The sequence below is a fragment of the Felis catus genome, chromosome D2 (genome assembly GCF_018350175.1).
Source record: "Felis catus isolate Fca126 chromosome D2, F.catus_Fca126_mat1.0, whole genome shotgun sequence".
In the NCBI taxonomy this organism is placed as follows: Eukaryota; Metazoa; Chordata; class Mammalia; order Carnivora; family Felidae; genus Felis; species Felis catus.
This window is the reverse complement of record NC_058378.1, coordinates 21,203,247-21,223,127: the sequence shown is the minus strand read 5'-3', so window position 1 is coordinate 21,223,127 and position 19,881 is coordinate 21,203,247. Positions and strand designations below refer to the sequence as shown.

The 19,881-nt window shown below is 39.6% G+C and overlaps 1 protein-coding gene across 6 annotated transcripts in view; it reads left to right on the top strand.

Moving 5' to 3' along the window:
- Positions 1 to 646: 646 nt before the first annotated feature.
- The window catches only part of FAM13C (family with sequence similarity 13 member C), a 169,151-nt gene continuing 149,916 nt past the window's right edge, over positions 647 to 19,881 (top strand). For 4 of the 6 annotated variants that reach the window (XM_045039996.1, XM_045039994.1, XM_011287383.3 and 1 more), the window contains exons 1-3: positions 1,251 to 1,421; positions 8,309 to 8,365; positions 11,943 to 12,144. In XM_045039996.1, coding sequence (XP_044895931.1) covers positions 1,360 to 1,421; positions 8,309 to 8,365; positions 11,943 to 12,144 — 321 coding nt within the window. In that variant the 5' untranslated portion in view covers positions 1,251 to 1,359. The other 2 variants (XM_045039993.1, XM_011287384.4) reach the window with 2 other exon arrangements.

Here is a 19,881-nt window from a genome sequence, read left to right as displayed (position 1 = left end):
CTAACCAATAGTGAACAGCAACGGCACACACAAGTACATTTTCCTAGAGAATTAAGTAGTCCTTGGGTGGACCTGTAAAACAAAGTCTCAGTGTGATACTGAAAGGTAATGCTCTTCCCCCTTATTACCAAATTTTGGGTAATTTTTCTAATTAACCAAAAGTAAAAATTTGAGGTTTTTGTTGTGTTATAAATTAACTCATCGCCTGATATAGTTTGAACATACCATAAATACCATATTTAAAACATACCATCTCAGCTGCTTCTGCGAGTGGAGAGGTTAAAGGGGGGGGGGGTGGCTGGGGAATTTACTTAATTCAAAAATCAAAATAAGAATCTTTCACAGATGACTGTTCATTTCATATCAAGGTCAAGTTGGCAGGAGAAAAGAACAATGGAAAGAGGGCAGGACAAATATTCCCAGGGGAATGAAGCAAATGGAGGCCTGACAGCCTTCCCTTCCCCCAACAGGGCTGCCTTTATTTAAAAATGGATGGCATTTGTGGATTCCATCTCTCGCCCTTTGTAAGGGTGCTTGGGAGTGGCACTCAGACGGGCTACTCTGGGCACAGCACATCCCACCCCTTGCACGGCCCTCCAGTCCCCAGTACCGCCTGGAATAAATTCTCCACTGGCCCTGCGTGGGTTCATTCATAGCCCTGTCCTCAAGAAGCTGGGCGCTTCCTCTCTGAGACTGAAATGACAGTGCAGACCAAGCGGGTGTGATGCAGTGAGCCCTCCTTCAAATGCAGGGCAATAAAAAGCAACACACACACACACACACACACACACACACACACACACACACACACACAGCAAAAACAACAGCTATGTCCTCTTCTCCATCGTCGTTCCCTCCTGACGGATGAATTTCTGCGAGCCTCCATCCCTAGAGGGGGTAGCTCTGTAAAATTGGCAGGAGACGTCTGGAAGAAAGCAAGTCCCCCAGCGATTTCAGCACCTAGGCAGAAACGGCTGGGCTTTTCCACTGCCAGCCCCGGGGTGGCTGGCACCCAGAGGCCTGGACTAAACGAGGTGCGGGGCCGGCGAGGTTGAGGTCCGATAACTCTCCAGGCACTCTTTGCGCGGATCCTGGGGGGCCCGGGGCCCAGGGCCAGCTCCGCCACCGCGCCCCGCCCAGCTCTGTCCCCACAGCCTCGCGGGCTGCTGGGCTTTGTGGTTCGCCGGTGCGGCTGGGCCCCAGCTGGGGGTGTCGTTACGAGCATGTGCAGACAGCAGCCCAAGGTAGAGCGAGCGTGCCGGGCGAGCCCTGAGACTTGCCTTGCAATGCCATGTTTGTGTGTGTGCTCTAACTCCCGGAGAGCAATCAGGGAGACGGCTCCCCGGCCGGACTTGGCTGATGTTTTCTTGTTTCTGTTTCAGCCTTCAGGATAATTCCTTCAGCAGCACCGCTGTAACAGAGTAAGTGATTCTTGCTGTTAAAATAACACTTGCATGCCTTTCTCTGGAAGCAACTATCGTGAAGGTATCTTCCACCGTCCCCCGCCGCTTTTCGTATTAGATGCATTGTCTCTTGTAATCTGGGCTCTGAAGACCGGGAGAGGTGCTGACTGATGATGGGGCCCAGAAATCTTTACAGGTTGAAATCAGCCTTTTAGCAGCTATGGGGGGAGATATCATAACAAGCTAATTGCTTGCAGGAGCTCAGTGCTCTAAGATATGTATTCTTGGAGCACAAATTAAAAAAAAAATGTATTTGACATGTCAAAAGGAAGCTTTGTTTTATTTTGCCAACATTGGTGTCAGTTTTCACGGAGCATGCTGTATACATTTACAACAAATAGAAGATAGATGTGAAATGACTTGAGTTGAATTCTAGCATGTGGTAAACAGGTTAAACTTATTCTTACCCTCTCTTGTCTACAGATTTTTAAGACACAGTGAACTTTTCTGCGTGCCCTTTGTCATTTTTTGTCTTCTGACCTCAAAGATGTGGCTATAGGAGGAATAAACCATCTTGTCCTATGGCTAAAGCTGCTGATCGGGGCAACTAACATAATTTAAACATGGAATGAAGGAGTATAGTATTTTACTCAAGGCCAGCAGTCATAGTATTTTTTATTATAGTTCATGGTTTTAATTCTTGTTATCCCTTCCTAATGGGATGTTTTCCTAATATTATACTATACATATATGTTACAAATTAGTAGGTAGTATGTTATACTAATATTATATGTAATTTGCATAACATTTACATATATACATGTATATGAAGTATCTACACTGCATTTAGCAGTCTTTCTAGGCTAACTCATGATGTTTACTTCTGGGACCTTTTGGTAAAGTCACTCAGCAGCTGTTCAGGAAAAAGGGATGTATAAGGCTGTATACTCACCTATGTTTCAAAAATGCTGCAGGTTTGATATAGAAAAGCCCAGTAACTCTGGAACTGTTTGCTAAAATTTCCTAAAAGGCAAATAAATGTGGGAATAGATACATGAGTGTCAAGTTTTACCACAGTCATAATGACTTGGTGATGGAAGGGTAAGATTCTACAGGACTTCCCAGGTCCCATGGTTTCCCACATCTTTTGTTTCTGCGTTTGGATATGCTGCTCTCTTATTGTCAAGCTTTGGGCTCACTTAACTGGAGTTACTTAAAAAAACAACAATCCAGGATTGACTTTACAAGATGCCATATAAAATACTCACTGGGGCCAGCATCTGTTAATGAGATTGCTGCAACTTTGGTTTTCTAAAAGCCCCAGAGAGGAGGAGGGAACGTGTGCTGAGGTATGCACGCCAAAGATAGGCCGTGACTTCCTGGTTCAGGTTCACAGGTGGTGCTCTCCTCCCTTTGCTGTGCTTATAGGCACCAAGTGCTTTCTGTGCCTGATTCTTGGGAGCCCTGTGTGGCTGAATCCTTAGAGTCAGCCTCAGACATAGGGGCTTCAAAATGAGATACTCAGTTCCAGATTTCACATGGACATTTTTTTAAAAAAGGTTTTACACTTAGCTGTGGGAAAAGTCTGGTACTTTTTCTTTGGAGACTCCTCAAGGAGTTCTGATTGCATAAGATCCTGTTGTTGTTTTCAGAGAGGTGACAGTGATTTATTTTATAAGGCCCTGAGTGACAATTGGAATGCCATCTGGCTAATCTAAAAATGAAAGGAGTATATTTAAAAATACCAAAAGCTTCATAGGTGTCACACAGCACAAAGTAGGGTCACTGAAAACTAGTTATTGTCTAGTGTAACATTTTCTCCTCTCATCAGGAATACAAAACATTTTCCTTGGTTTTTTGGCATTACCCCAAAGCCAACAGGACCAGGATCGCTATCCTGAGAATTAGATGTAGCAGGTGCTCAGTAAATATTTGGGAGTGGTCTTAACATACACAGAGGAGGCACTTGTCTCCTTGTATGTTCTGGATACATACAAACTTCCTTCCCTCCTGTCCCTATCCCTCCTACTTCCTCCTACCCACACTCACTTTTTTTTTTTTGTATCTGAAATTGCACCCAGAGATGATTTTTTTTTTGCATGCAGGCCTCTGGTGGTGACCCTTATTAAAATGGAAATTAAAAAGTCTGTGCCCCTGGCAGGCAGATTCAAATTGTCATTAACACTTTAATATAATTTATGTTATCAGGTAGTCTAGCCTGGTAGGGGTGAGCTTGGCCTCCTGGGGGTCTCCTAAGAGTCAAAGGGAAGGGAAATTGGGAGGGACTTAAGGACAGATTTTATTCTCTTCTCGGTTTTTTCCCAGGCCTGGCACTGTTTGTGCAGTTCTGACCAATTCAGTTTCTTTTTATACCCAAATTCTTCCAAGATCAGAATGGCCTTGGACTTCCCTTCTGTATCTGCAGGGTCCTTTTATCTATTTTTCCATGGTCATTTCCTATGTTGCTCTGGCTACGTTGCTATATGAAATGAAGCCTGGCCAGCAAATGCATTCTGCAATGAATTAGTTATCATCTGAAGCAGTGGTTCTCAAAACTGATCATCAGTATGAACTGGGGAAGGGCATTGAAACATGTACAAGAGGGGAGCCTGGGTGGCTCAGTCGGTTAAGCAGCCGACTTCGGCTCAGGTCATGATCTCGCAGTCTGTGGGTTCGAGCCCTGCGTCGGGCTCTGTGCTGACAGCTCAGAGCCTGGAGCCTGTTTCAATTCTGTGTCTCCCTCTCTCTGACCCTCCCCCATTCATGCTCTGTCTCTCTGTGTCTCAAAAATAAATAAACGTTAAAAAAAAATTTTAAAAAAAGAAACATGTACAAGATTCAGTTTCCCAGGGGCGCCTGGGTGGCGCAGTCAGTTAAGCGTCCGACTTCAGCCAGGTCACGATCTCGCGGTCCGGGAGTTCGATCCCCGCGTCTGGGCTGATGGCTCGGAGCCTGGAGCCTGTTTCCGATTCTGTGTCTCCCTCTCTCTCTGCCCCTCCCCCGTTCATGCCCTGTCTCTCTCTGTCCCAAAAATAAATAAACGTTGAAAAAAAAAATTTAAAAAAAAGATTCAGTTTCCCAGACTTTATCCCAAAATGGGAACCTACGATTGGTGATTATAGTGGAGTCAGCCCAGTGATGGGCCTTGTAAACTTTTAAGTCAGTGTTAGTTATGTTTGTGTGTGTTTGAGAAGGCAGTCTGGTTTGAAAATTCACATTCCTGGGCCTCACCTTCAGGGAGCTAGCCTATCTAGTGACACTGAGGTGCTAGTAGGTCCCAAGCCTGTCCTTTTAATCAGGATCCCAAAGAATGCTAATGCAAATGGTTCTGGAGACACACTGAGAAATCCCATAGGATTTCAGGCTGCACCTCTGCACCTTTGCTCTCAGGGAACACAGGACTACTGCGTGAATGGGAGTCTCCTTGGCACAACCACATTTTATCTAATAACCAATCTGAGGCCTCTCTTCTCATTTACCCCAAGTCAATAAAAAGAACCTCTCATGGGCACTTCTTTCCCCACCATTATTCTAAGAAACAAGTCATTCTCCTTCTTTTGCGAGCCTCTGGAATATAAACTAAAGAGACTATTTGGTAGGCTCAGTATGGTGGAGCAGAAATACCACAGGGACCATTGCCTTCCACATTGGACTTGGGCAATTCCTTCACCTCTTGTGTGAAGGTGGCCCTTACCTGATTGCATTGGCAGGCTTAGCTGAGATGCTATGAAAAAGAAGGTAAGCGGTGAAGGTAAAGTCCCACATAAGATTTTCTTGTTTGTGATTGATAGAGGGAATAAAACTCCGAGAGGGAAAAAGGTAACAACCCTGAGCATTTCACAAATAAGTGATTGCAAGGACAAATTATCCATATATTGTCTGGGTAACAACAAATCAAGAACTCGGGGACTTAGACCCTAGTTGATGAGACTTCAAAGGAAGTCATTTAATAGAGATGCTGTTCACATTTTTTTTAACTACAAAGAGTAGTAAGAAAAACATTTTATATTATTTTATTATTTTATTTTATTTTATTTTATTTTATTTTATTTTATTTTATTTTAAAGAGAAAGACAGAGACAGAGAGAGAGAATGAGCAGGGGAGGGGCAGAGAGAGAGAGAGAGAGAGAGAGAGAATCTTATGATTCTCATAAGAGAGATCTCTTGACCTTGAGATCATGACCTTAGCCAAAATCAAGAATCTGGATGCTCAACTGACTGAGCCATCCAGGCGCCCCATAAAAACATTTTATAATGCAATCCAGCACACACATATATACATGACTTATTTAAATAAGTTCTGTGAAATAACACTTAAACCTTATGATACTGCTATGTTGTATTCTATTTCTCTAACAACAATAACAGCATGCTGGTAGCTGCTATCTAATTTCAAGACCTACTAATAGGTCACAGTTTACATTTTGAAAAGCATTGCATGTAGAAGATGCCAAGTTTTGAATATTTAAGGAGATCATTAAAGTGACTGGTCTTTAAATTCCTGTAGTGGAGCTATAATATAGTAAGAAAATGCCATGCCCAAGACCAGTAGGGTACTTAGTCTGAGCTGGTTTTCTTACAGGAATGGGGATATCTGGATATGGGTTCCACTGTGGAATCCAGTTTTACAGTTGGTTCAACATTGTACAGGGGGCTCCTGCCCAAGGAATCATCAGAAGAGTCACAAAGGAGATGTTAATTCAATAAAACTTAATGGTCTTCATCAAAGCAAATGTAAAATCCAACTGGACTAAAAAGCTTGTATATGTGTTCGTGTAAGCCAGTACACAGATCTATTTCATTGCTGTATCTGTGACCTAGGAATTGTGTTTCCTTGAGGGGCTACTGAAATCATTCAATAGGCCTTAAAATTGGATCAGCTAATCAGGATCTGGCCTCATACTTAAAAAAGCTTGTGCAACTTTGTACGTTCTGGTGCTGAGTTTCCATTTTTACCTAATTGTACTTTGAAAAGAAAAGTTAGTAAATCAAGTGAGGGGGAGAAAAATATGTTCTTGCCAAATTCCCAAACAATAGGTATTGTTGAGCTCTAGGGTTGAAACTCCGATTGAACCTTAGTTCTTTGGAAGCAAAAATTCTAGGTTTCTGTTTGTCACTGGTTTTTCTACTTTGCAATATTACTTTCATTGGGAAACATTTTTCATTCAAATTACAAAGCTTAGATGATCTATTAAAGTGAATGTCTCTGATGGAGGAGAATAAGGCAATACTTATGAATTCAATTGTTGTTTACATGAGATGAATAGAGTGGCTTACTGACAGTCAAAAACATGAGAAAGCAAGAAAATTTAATTATTTTGTTAAGAAGAGCACTGTATTAAGTCGACCGATTTTTCTTTTTAACTGCCAATAGGAATAAAATATTTCAACAGGCAGAGAGAGTTAGAATCTATGTAGCCTTTGTTTTAATTCATTTAAAAAAAAACCCATAAGTTAAAAGGGATTGTGAGGGAAGAGGACTGGAGCTTTCATCAATTTGTTCTGTGGACAAGTTATATACCATTGCAAGCAAGGAATATTTAAAAATTATAAATGATTTCATAAAGTATGAATATTATTATTATATTATGGTGATATTACATATGTATGTATTTATTTATTTTTGTCTATTTATTACATTGTGAATCAGAGCAGGGTGGAGGACTTTTTCAACTTTGTGTCCTTTAGAAGTAGTGCTACTAAAAGTATGGGCCCCAAAATTGTTTGTAACTTGTCTGAGACAAGGAAAGTACAGAAATAGGGAGTAAGAATTTAATATTTTATGGGAATTTGGCATCCCTGTGGCATTTTTACCAAACTACCATAGTGGATTGGAAATAGAAAACAAACTGGTCAGTCCTAAATCCCAAAGAGTTTGAGAAGCACACCTCCAATGCCTAATAAGTACCTGAAAGATAGCAAATGTTCCATGAATGCTTGTTAAATTATTTCCAGTCTTGCTGAGGGGCCAGAGCTAATGATTGTATTCAAACACGTATTGGATGCCTACTTTGGGGTAACACTGTGGGCACTGTGGCGGTTTATCTAGAAAAAAATATCATTTCTTCTCAAGGAATTAATAACTAATTAAAAGAGCTCAGAGGTATGAAGGAATTACAGAGCAGTGTGAGGCAAGATACAGTTGGTTACCCAAACCTCAGAATGAAGAGTAAACATTTATGTATCAAGGTTAAAGTAGGAATGTGGCCTGTGGGTGAACTTGGTTCATGGAGCTCATAAGACTTCATTTGGGCAAGTGAAGGATAAGTAGGAGTTGGAGATGGAAAAGCATTCCAGGCTGGAGCGGGATAAGAAGGGCTGAGAACAGGAACAAAGGCTCCCTCCTACACTAGAGTGAGAGAGTGGTCTTGCTCTAGATTCCCTCAGGCAGTGTTGAACACAGAAGACTTTTCATTTAGAGGAGCCACGAATTTTTCACCAGGTTATTCCAGAAGTTTTGTGATAAGGAAGGGGACTGAGAAAGTCTGGAGGCCAATGAAGGAAGCCAAATGGAAGCTGATGTGGTTTATGATTGCCTGAGGCAGAGGAAATTTCAAGAGGCAGACAGTGCATTTGAGCCAAGAATAATCCACCAATCTTGGTGTTAGTTGTCCCTCAAGTGCTTTGAACACTTCAGTCCTTGCCAAAATCTTGTTCGTTAGGTGATTCAGAGCAGTGGATCATAAAGGAGTGTTACCTCTAGTTCTGAGGTATGATCACATATGACAACATTGGTGTCATTACCTGGTACACATGCTGGGAATTGGAGCTAGTTTGAGAGAGAGAGAGTGGTGAGGGTTGTTCTATTTTTTAGTTTACCGAACTAATCGAAGATAATTTAGACTCTTGCTGCTTCTGCTGCTACAGACTGCTGGATCTGATGTGGTTTTGTTCCTTCTCTCCAGGTGTGACGAAGACACAGTCTCCCTACATGAAGATCAGACTGATTGCTCCAGTCTCAGGTATGACCCACAATTGCCTGGTTCTTAATTATGAAAGACAGAAATCATTTGGGTCTAGGCTCCTTTGTTTCCTCTTTGAATTACAGTCACTTGTTCTTGTGTGTAAGTTCTTCTAATAAACTATCAGTTCTTAAAGGAAGTTTTGTCTTGTCCAGTTTTGGGATGCTCCCCTTAGTACCCAGGCAGTGCCTTCATATGGGGAATGCTAATTAAATGCTTACTGAATTAAATATTGATTATACCATCTCAATGTTCCCATCATAGAGCCTTTGGAAGAGATTATAGATTTATTCACCAAACATGTCATCAAATGTTTGGAGTATGGTCCTGGTCATCGAGGGGTTCATGGTATGGCAAAACCTTCACAGTTAACTTTCTTCCATATTTGCTTGTTCAGAGCACTTTCATGTACATTTTATTATTTAATCCAAACAATCGAAAGGAGGCTGATGTTTCTCTCTTTATCTGGTAGCAGGGAAACTGAGGCTCAGAGGGATTATAGCTCATCCAAGCTAACATAGCTACCATGAAGCAGAATTTGGACTCAGGTCTCTCTGACTCTCAAGTCCGTTTGTTAGATAACAAACAATTGTTGAAGGCCTATTTTTTTGTGCCAGAAACCAGTCAATATAGATGATGATGCTACAGTGCATTAAGTACATTTTACTAGCGTGGACAGAGGATTCATTTAGAAGGACCAAATAGCCCAGAGAGGTTTCTGGGATGGATTCCTAAAGAAAATTACAACAGCACATGACGTGTGTGTGTGTGTGTGTGTGTGTGTGTGTGTGTGTGTATGTGTGTGTGATATAAGGCCAAGAAAAAGAGGATGCCACCAAGCAGAGGGAGCAACTTACTGGAAAACCAACAGCGGGTCGTAGGAATAGCAGGCAGTTCAGGATGGCAGGAGTCTTGAGAGCCTGTGGGAGTGAGGAGGCCAGGAGTGGTAAGAACTGAAGCTCCAGAGATAAACAAAGATGGATTTCAAAGGGTTTATGTACCTTGCTAAGGAGTTTGGAATTTATCCTGGAGGTATTGGAGAGACTAAAAAGGGCACTCAGTTGTTTCTTTACAAATAACCATTTGGCTAAAGCCCTGTGAGCATAACAATAGCTCCCATTTATTGGGCTGTGGCCTTGAGCCAACTTCCTATGGCAGGTATTTCTAGGGACTGTCTTGTCTTTGCAAGGTGGAGAGACATCCATCTTAGGATGAGGACCAGAGAGGTGACACGCTGTGGACCAGGTGACACAATTAATATGTGGGAGGATCTTTCAGACTCTTATTCTTTTCAGAACACCACTTAGTTGTCCATTCCCTGTTATGAATGATTCCAATAAGTAGTGGCATAAATTACATAACTTGTACTTTCCTGTTTTGGAGGTTCTGAGGAACCATTAACAGGTTAGAAAGACATTTGTAAAGATGACTTTTGTATTTAGGTTCTAAGTTTGTGTAATGAGAGAAAGATACTTTTAGCTCCCCCTGACCATGTTCCTTGTTTTTCAAGTCAAGGAGGTGAACAAGATGATTTTATAAATTGGGGGCACCATGGGGCGCCCGAGTGGCTCAGTCAGTTACGCATCTGACTTCAGCTCAGGTCATGATCTCACTGTTCGTGGGTTCAAGCCCCATGTTGGGCTCTGTGCTGACGGCTCAGAGCCTGGAGCCTGCTTCGGATTCTGTGTCTCCCGCTCTCTCTGCCCCTCTCCACCACTCTTTGTCTGTCTCTCTCTCTCAAAAATAAATAAATATTAAAAAAAAAATTAAAAAAAAATAAATAAATTGGGGGCACCTTGAAAATATGTAAAAATGAAGTCCAGGTATTATTTTAGGAATAAGTGTATCAAAAGAGTAATTTTAGATTTGAAAACTGACATTTTCCCACTTATTCTTGAATATTCTAGAATTTTCCTTGAATGAGGACCCATTTAGGTTTACTGTAAAGACAGCCATTCCTTTTGTTTCTCACCGGGGAACACAGAGTGCATGAATGAACATTCTTTGTTTCCAGTGATAGAAATTTCAAATGAACCAGTACAATTCCAACTCATGGTTTCACATCACTTTCCAAATCCATTAGTGAGTTAAAATTTTTTAAATTGTAGCCGATCTTAAGGGAAAATATTAACCAGTGTCACTGGCACTGACTTGTAATTTTTTTTTTCAGTTACTAATACTGAAGAATTGTTTCACTTGTTGGGTTTTCCTTTATCAGGCATTATGAAGTTTGTTCTGAGGCTTAAGACGAACTGTTTGACATAGTTTTATTTCCGCGCCTTGCCTGACTACACCCTGATCATGCGCCAGACTTCCTATCCTGATGTTTGCTTTGATCTTTTCCCAGAGGCTAACTGGAGTTCATCCTTTCAATATCAGTTCTGTGAATTTAATCTCTCTTTTACTTGTGAAAAGGCATCTTGAACAGGGGCACAGAAATCCTTTGTTTGCTGGTCTTGTTTTTTGGCTTTAGGTATCCTTGAACCATGAGGAATTGCTTCCTAACTGACCTTGTCAAAATCTCTTCTATGGGTTCTCAATCAGGGAGCAGGAGAGAAAAACAGCACCTGCGGGAAGTGGTCACTCCTAGAGAATTGCATGATCTAATACCAAATGATCGCCAGTGGATTGAGGTTGAGGATATTGATTGTATAAAGTGAATGCCCCATTTGGTTATATCCCTGGATTCTTAGCAAAATAAGAATATGAAATGCATCTAGATTTAAGAAGGATTAATGACTTCAAATAAAAGTGTTATGTCACTCCTTTGGAGGAAATTGAAACAGTGGGGTGATACTGTATGAATTTGCTTGCTTGGTGAAAATTAAAATGCCACCCTGGCACTAAATGTATGGAGGTAACGCCGGCCCATTCAGTCACCTCCAGCAATTCCTCACTGATGAAAGCCTGACAACAGGATCTTCGAGTGTGCACTGAGGGTGTTGTCAGATGGTTTGCTTGGGTAAAATTTGGCCCTTGTTTTATATTTTTTTCAAGTAGCATGTTTCCTATCAAAGTAGACCCTGTTAAACTTCTAGAGGCCTTTGAAAACTGTAGGGAGATGATTACAAACATGCCAGGGAAGAGGAAATAGCATGCCTTAAATCAAAGACATATATGCAGGAGAGTCTGAAGACCTAGCTACCACTCTGGGTCTGGGTGAATTAGCCCTTCTGTTAAGCACTTCATTTAATCTCTGAGGTTTACAGTCTTACTCTATAAAACTGGGATGATGATCTCTAACCTGAATCTCACATTATTATTGTGAGAGAAAAAAATATATACATGAAAGCATCTTGAAGTGGAAAATTAAAAACACATGTGATCGTATGCACACAGTCACAACTACAAACAAAAAAATATGTATTCACTAGCAAAGATTAGAAGGGACTATGGAGTGATCTAAAGAGTGAAATTCACATTTCTTCGGTTCTTGTTCCTGTGAAACTAAGTCTACTCTAAACATTTTGCTAGATACCATATAAATAGAGCAGCTATGAGTATGCCAGCCTCGCTTTCCCGCAGCAGTTTAATACTTTTTTTGGGTGCTTTCTAAATTGGGCCTTTCCTGTTTTAGAGATGAAGACAATAAAGAAAATTACCCCGAAGCCGGGGCTCTCCTAGAGGAGCCCGCGCCACCCTCTCGGGAGCCACAGCAGCATGTAGAGCAGACCTTGCTGGTGGACGGAGTGCTGCGACCCAGCATGGGCAACTTCAAGTCCCGGAAGCCCAAGATCCTGCTCAAGGCAGAGAGCGGGAGGAGCCACGGAGAAAGTCAGGTAGTGGGCTGTACCTCCAAGCCTTTGCCACACTCTGGCAGGCTGTGTGAGCACCTTATTTTTCAGGAGGTGATGACGCATCTTGAGGTGTCAGTGTGCAAACTACCCAGCACAGTTCTCTGAGCAGGCTGATAATTTAGCGCCCTTTCAAACTGATACTCTTGAATACTGGGCTTTGGCATAGGTTCAAAGGAGATGCTGCAATCTTTGCAGGGGAGAGTAGAGGAGGATCTCCTACCATCTTCACTTATCCAGGTCATGTAGCTCTTGCCCCGCATTTGGAGATTCTTCTCAGCAAAAGTCCCAAGTTTACTCTGAGCCATTCACTTTAGGCTGCAATTTAGTAGCCTTGGATAAATATTCAAGTGTGCATGCATGTGCCAGTTTGTATGTGTGTATAGCATCTGGTTCTTTGAGGTCAACGTGTTTAAATGGATGAACGAAGCATTTTTTGCACTTGATTTGGGTAATAAATTTACAGTTTCTATTTTTTTCAAACTTTCTCTAAGTGTAGAGGTATGTAGCAAAGAATGTGATGTTTTTAAATCTTAAAAACTCCACAAATAATTTATGATGCTTTTAAAAAAAGATGAAATGAATATAATCTACTTTAATCTTACTAGGAAATTAATGAAATTATACTTGTAATGCACCTAATGTAGTTTTGGGGGCACAGGTGCTTCATTAATATTAACTTTGCTTTTTTGTTAACATTTAAGTCTTAAAGATAATGTGGGAGGTTCTATGCATAATAGATTAATTATATAATAATTTTAAGTCCAGTCCTATATAGCAAATGGGCACTAGGTGATCTTCCTATTAGAACAACTTTAGCTGAACACTTTATTTGACCTTGTTATTTTCTTATTTGTCTTGTGATTTTTATCTAATTTCTTCCTTAGCATTAAGACCTCTTAATGCGTCAGTTAAGTTTGCAATAAAATGAAAACACCCTCTGCATTCATAAAGCTGTGTTGTAATTATTTTAAACTGAGTTGACTTTCAGAGAGAAGTGAGTGTGAAATACTATTTGAGTTCTCATAAACTTGAGACCCTGTCTATTACTGAACGCACCTAATCTGATTAGAAGTGTGGTGTTGGGGAGGATACAGGTACCCAAAGGGCTGCCTGCAGAGTCTGGTGGGTTTCAGGGAGGCTCTGATCTTGAATCTCCTACCAAGGGTCACCTGTGACACTTTGGGCTTTGGGTAACCAGCCATTTCTGCTAGAGTGCTCTCTTTCTTGTCATCCTATAATCTGGCTCTCAGAAATTACATAGCTGTCACTTGTAATAAGGTGCTAATGGAGCATGCAATTCCAATCCATTGCTCATACACAGGAAGATATCTGGAGATATACTTGTATTGTCTTTGCTGCTAGTACAGCAGTGGAATCCTGGAGTGCAGGTAGAATTTCCAGTTCATTCCTAACATCTCTACCCACACAAGGAGATTCCCCCCTCCAGTCACTAAGAGAACTTTTATAATATTAGATCATTCATCTTTGGGAGAAATTTGAAACACATTTCATTCTTCCTATTTTCTTTGGGTACAGAGAATTTACACTGTTTGAGTATTGAGCAAAAACTGAATCTATAAGTAATACTATTAATAAAATCAGCTAACATGTATTTCAGTATTTACTGTGTTCCGGGCATGTACCATGTTTTACCACAATCCCACGGAATGGGTATTATTATCTTTTTCTGTAAAGGAAAAAGTAAGGAGTAGAGGGATTACATAATGTCTCTAAACAGAATTGGAAGAACTTAAGTGGAAGGTCTTTTCCATAAAAGCACAGTGTTGCTAACAAGCGGTACATAGATATTCCCAGATCTAGTGATTTACCTAATCCCTTATCCTACTCACACCTTAATTTTTATATAAAACCTGCGATTTCACTCTGGAATTGTTTTCCTATGCTGATATGTTGTGCTGCGAATCAGTAACTACTTACTTAGAAAAGACTACTTTGGGGAGAATATTTTAAATGTAATTTTTCTTTTCTGCCTTAAAGCTTTGTAATATTGGTCACTGAAGCTAGATAAATGTTGAGTGAATGTTAGCTTGTAGGATGCAAGTTTCTTAAGGTCAGTGATTCAGTCCTTGTTTATCTTTGGATCTATAGCATTCAGTAGTCACTTAGTATTATTTGTTGAATGATTCAAAACTGGTAAGAGAGGTGTATACATGATTGTATCATCTTTTTTTTGTGAAATGTGTGTTCTCAATCAGTTGTGAAAGTTACATTTTAAAATAATATAATCATGACTCTCTTACAACTATAAAATAAAGATGTATCAAAGATTTTATTTAAATTATTAATTAATAAGGGAATCAGTAAGATATTACAACCAGTTCAAAAGAGAATGCAAAGTATCACACATTTGTAATCTGACAAGAATTACAGAAATAAATTTACAAATGGACACAAAATTAGCAAAACTTATAATATCCATTGGGTGGTAATCAATTACTTTCTCTTGGACATGAGAAATTATTTGCATTATGGTCAATATCTATAAGTTCACTTCTGTGGCTATAGCCTTGTAAAATACCCTATTCATAGACAAAAGCAAAAATTATCCAGATGGATGAGCTAGCCAGGGTATCTACTAAATTTCAAAGTCATTTATAATTTATATAATCTCAAAGAAAGATTATTCTTAATCACAAAATAAGGCTAGTCTCATTAGGTTTGGCCTGAGTAATTACATAGGCATAGCAAGAGTGTTAATTTACCATATAGGTCTTCTTAAGTATGCTTTGCAAAATCTAAAGCCATTCACTATTGACTAACTACAAAATTAACTTTTCTCTGGGAATTTCATTAATGCCTCTATTTGCAATCCCAAGGCAAGGAAGACAAATTCAAGAAACTCCATCCATTATATTTCAACCTATGCACTTGGATAAATTTCTCTCTTCTTGAGGTCCCCAAAATAACATTAGGTTGCTACCTTGCCAGGAAGTGACCATCATTACCACATGTAAGATTGGACCCTGTAAGCCAGATAACAGGCCAGTTATCCAAGGAAGACTCTGTAGGCACAAGCTTCATAAGTAAAATCACATTTTTTCCTTAAAGTGGCCTTTTTTTTTTCCTGATTCAATGAAAATTATTCTCAAGACAGCATTCCAGGCAAGATGTTAGTTGAATAACAGATTTTTTTCAATTATATTCAGGTAAAAAGGAAGACAGATTATTACTGAATATATGAAATAACCTTATTGCAATTGAAAGTGAGGATACAGAGTGAGTTTCTGAACTCTCAGGTCAGTGAAGCTCAGATACCATTTTTAAATATTTTATTTTGGTTTACATAATAGAATGATTTTAAAACATAGTTTGTATTTATTATTATTCAGGTATGGTGAGGCCAATAGATGAGGAGATGACTGCCATTTGAAAAGATTCCTACTCCTAGTTCTTGAGAGGGGGCATGCTATGCCATGCAGGGCCACAGAGGGAAGGCACCAGTGTTAGTTGGGAAGTAGAAGGGGCAGGGTGGAAAGCACGGCAGAGGCCTTTATGTGGTTTCCATGGGAAAAACAAGGCGAGGTAGGGAAAAGCAGTCTTAGAATTGACTAGTTTGAATCATTTCAGTAGAGTGTGAGGTATAGGGGCTCTCTAGTACCTGGTTCATATGATTAGGGCAGAGGAATATTGCCTTCTGGAGTGTGCGAGCCAGATAGAAGAGTTGTTTCCAAGTATGGACTCAGGATTGGCTAGTTTGCATGTGAAAGGCTTGTTCCTGGGCAAGTCATTTCATATGTTCTAAGAAATGGCTAGCCCTAGAAGAGGCATTTACTTCCCATGAGTGAGGCTCTAGATGCCAGTACATCAAAAATACAGAAAATAATAAAATATGGTTAATAAAACAATCTACTAAATTGTCAGGTGAAGTAGAGAAAGGACTTTTTTTTAGATCCAGTAAATAGAACATTAAGGTAAAAATATTGTGGGACCCCTGGGTAGCTCAGTCAGTTGAGTGTCTGACTTCAGGTCAGGTTATGATCTCATGGTTCATGACCCCCATCTGTCTCACTGCTGCCAGCCCAGAGCCTGCTGGGCTTCACATGCTCTGTTGCCCTCTCTCTCTGCCCCTCCTCCTGCTCATGCTCTCTCTCAAAAATGAATAAACATTAAAAAAGATAACAATACTCCAAAAATAACTACAATAAAATTTACCTTTTCAATCCATTCGGTTTTATGTAATTAATTTTTGTTCTTATTGATCTTGCGTTAGCAGTAGCATAAAGCTGTCAGCTTCTTGACAAGTTCTGTATATCTTGACTCAGCCCATTGGTGTCATCGGATTCCTGTACCCAAGACCCTGTTCTTGAAAATGTCAACTGTTTGAAGCATCTGGTCCTTACCATGGTAGTATTGAGAGTATTCTTTGTTGAAGACACAAACTGTGTCTTGGTGCTGATAGTAGAAGCTATAGGCAAGCATCTGAACAAAACAAGCATGTATGGATGACAGAAACTGAAAATAGTTGTGATTATTTTTCTTCAAATCATTTTCAAATGTGAAAAGTCTGATGAGAGCTCATAATAAGAATAATGAATAGATGTGACATGCAAAACAAGATAATAAAATCATTGCCCCCAAATTAGGATGTTTCAAAGGATAATGAGTAAGTCTATTTTTAAAGAAGTCAGGGAGTGTTTACTTATGATTTTACAGAATAGATGAACATAATTTTTACAGAGGGAAAAACCTGGAGATATAATAATCCTGAAAGAACATGCCAAGAATGTGAAGTAAAATATTCATTAATCTGGTGTAAATTGTGGATATCTGCACTTTTATTAAACTCTATAGGAGAGTCTAATGTGCACCTCTGAAAACCACTAGCCTGGGGGCACCTGGGTAGTTCAGTTGGTTGAGTTTCTGACTCTTGATTTTGGCTCAGGTCATGATCTCAGAGTCGTGGGATTGAGCCCCACGTTGGGCTCCATGCTAAGCGTGGAGCCTGCTTAAGATTCTCATTCTCTCTCCCCCTTGGCTCCTCCCTCACTTGTTTTCTCTCTCTGTCTCTCTCTGTCTCTCTCTGATTCTCTCTCTCTCTCCCTCCCTCTACAATAAAACAAAACAAAAACCATTAACCTGGATGATATTAGATTCAAATGAAAGAAGTAAAGCTGTGAACAAGTCAGCATTTTAAATAATAACTACAGTTATCCCTGAGAATACTATAGTGTTCTTGGCTAATATCATCAGGCAAAATGCCACGTGGACTTGAACAAAGATATAAGAAGTTGATAGAACTATTTCATAAGAGTTTCAATCACAGGATAAATGTAACATTAAGCAGATTTACCATGCACTGAGATAAAGACAGCTGTTCTGTTTGTAAAGCTGGACTTGTTTGGGGGGGAACTGAAGCTTATGCTTCAAATTCTTCCCAATGCTTGTTGCCACCATCAATACACAGTTCTAACTGGTTTGTTATGATCACCATTTCCCAAAAACACCTGTGTAGATTCTGTGAGCTCACCCTTCTTGAACTTAAAAACAACACTCTTTGAAGCTGAAGGGCACCATTTTAAGAGTTTACCTATTGCCATTTTGGGCTCTCTTGTCACAAAGTTTGTATTCAGCACCCCAGAGTGGATCTTCAATCTGATCCTAACCAGGTTGGGAATGGGGGTATGTGGAAGGGAGAAGGGGCCAGAGGGTTGCCATTGGAAATTTTAATCTTTTGTACCTTTCTTATCAATCCCAAAGTCAGATTCAGAAATTTTACTTCTGGAGGATTAGATTCAAATCTCACTATGAGCAACCTTTCTTTAATCCTGGCCTTGCCATTTCTCTGAGGAACCCTGGGTAAAATAACAGAATCTGAGGTTTTTTGTGCAGGTATGAATGATTGATTATAGTTTTACACCCACTATATATGAATGATTTAAAAGAAGAATGCTTTAAGTATATTTGCTAGTCCAATAAAAGTCCAGGAATCAGGAAGACAATGAAAGAATGTTCTCAAAGAAGTTAAGATATTTGAAATAAGGAGATTATTTATTTGAACCAGGATCAATTGCAATTTTCCTTCCTGCTTGTTTATCCCTGTCTTCATTAAACAGGGAGCTGTGAAAAAGAATAGGTTGGAAAGGAACCATTTAATGACTTGTCTCCTGGAAGGTCAGCTTTTATTGATGCTAATACCAGAGTTCATTGATATGATTCACTTGAGGCTAAAATAAGACTTGTGAGTTTGTGTTAAAGCAGAAACTCCTTATCCAAGTACTTTATTGCTCTTTCTGGGGAGGAGAACTGATTGAAGGCAATAGATTACATATACTGTAATATTTTGTGATATATTACATAAAATATGAGGGGGGGGTAGATGAAATGGGTGAAGGTGGTCAAAAAGTATAGACTTACAGATAGAAAATACATAAGTCCTAGGGGTGTAGTGTATAGCATGGTGACTATGAAAGTTGTGAAGAGAGTAGATCTCAAAAGTCTTCATCACAAGAAAAAAAATTGGTCACCATGTGTGTTGATGGATGTTAACTTGACATTGTGGTGATCATTTCACAATATATACATATATTGAATTATTATGTTGTACACTTAAAGCTAAGATAATGTTATAGGTAATTTTTATCTCAATAAAAAATGTAGTTGTTCATTATATCTCATTATGAATAACAGTGATCTCTGAAAGTTTCATCTCTCCCCTTTAGTATATCTGGGTAATTCATCATCTTGGAAAACTTTGGGGTTGATTTATTATCAGGCTCCCTCCACACATACTTTCTGTTTATTGTGTGTGACCACCAGTCTTGATCAGTCTTCCCTGTTCTTGGTATAATATCTACCTTTTTCTGGAACTGTTTGTCTTACATTAATTCCTAGTATTCACATTTCCCTTATTATTCAATAAAAATGTGTAAACCCACTATTTAATAAAAATCCATATTTATTGACATTCTCCTACTGATTAAAATAAACATAGTAATAGATTATTATAATATTTTGTGAAAAATTAAAAAGAATTCCATATTACTATAATATTAATCCCTAACAACCTGACTTGGGGATGATTGGACTTGACTAACAGAACCAACTTCCTGTATTGGACCTCATAACTGTCCAGAGGGCATGTAGATTTAGCATTGGTAGAATAAGTCTTATCATCTTCACTCCCTACCAGCTGGCATCAGGCGATGCACCAACTTTCTGCCCTCCCCTCTGGTGGCTATTTTAGCAGAAGACAAAAACTAGCAGGCTATACAGCAAGCTTTTCTGCAGTGAGCTGTGTACTGCAATCATACTGCTAATCCACTTCCTGGGGAGACCAGCTGTTCCGTCTGGTGTACATCAGCATTAGGTTTCCTCCACTTGGCTCCAGTAGATGTGTTAAGAGGCTGGAAAGGGATCCAGGTCTGATTGTGAAATTTGCATTTTAATGTTTCTGCAGAAATGAAAAACCCCTAAACACTTTTCAGGCAAAATAACTTAACTACGAAGTATTTACTATATTTCTGCTTTTGGAGAGTATAGTTCTAATTCTTTCTGTGTTAGACTCTAAATTAAGAGACAATAGTTAATTCTGAGTCATTTTCCCCCCAAAGGAACTAAGATTCTGTTAAAATTATAGCTCTCCTTTATGTACATTTTTCTTAATATATTACTGAAACACTAAGTGCAAACTGTAAAGCAAAAAAACCAGTACAGCTGATTGACTTTGAAATTGAGAGCACCAGAAAGCTAAAATGAACT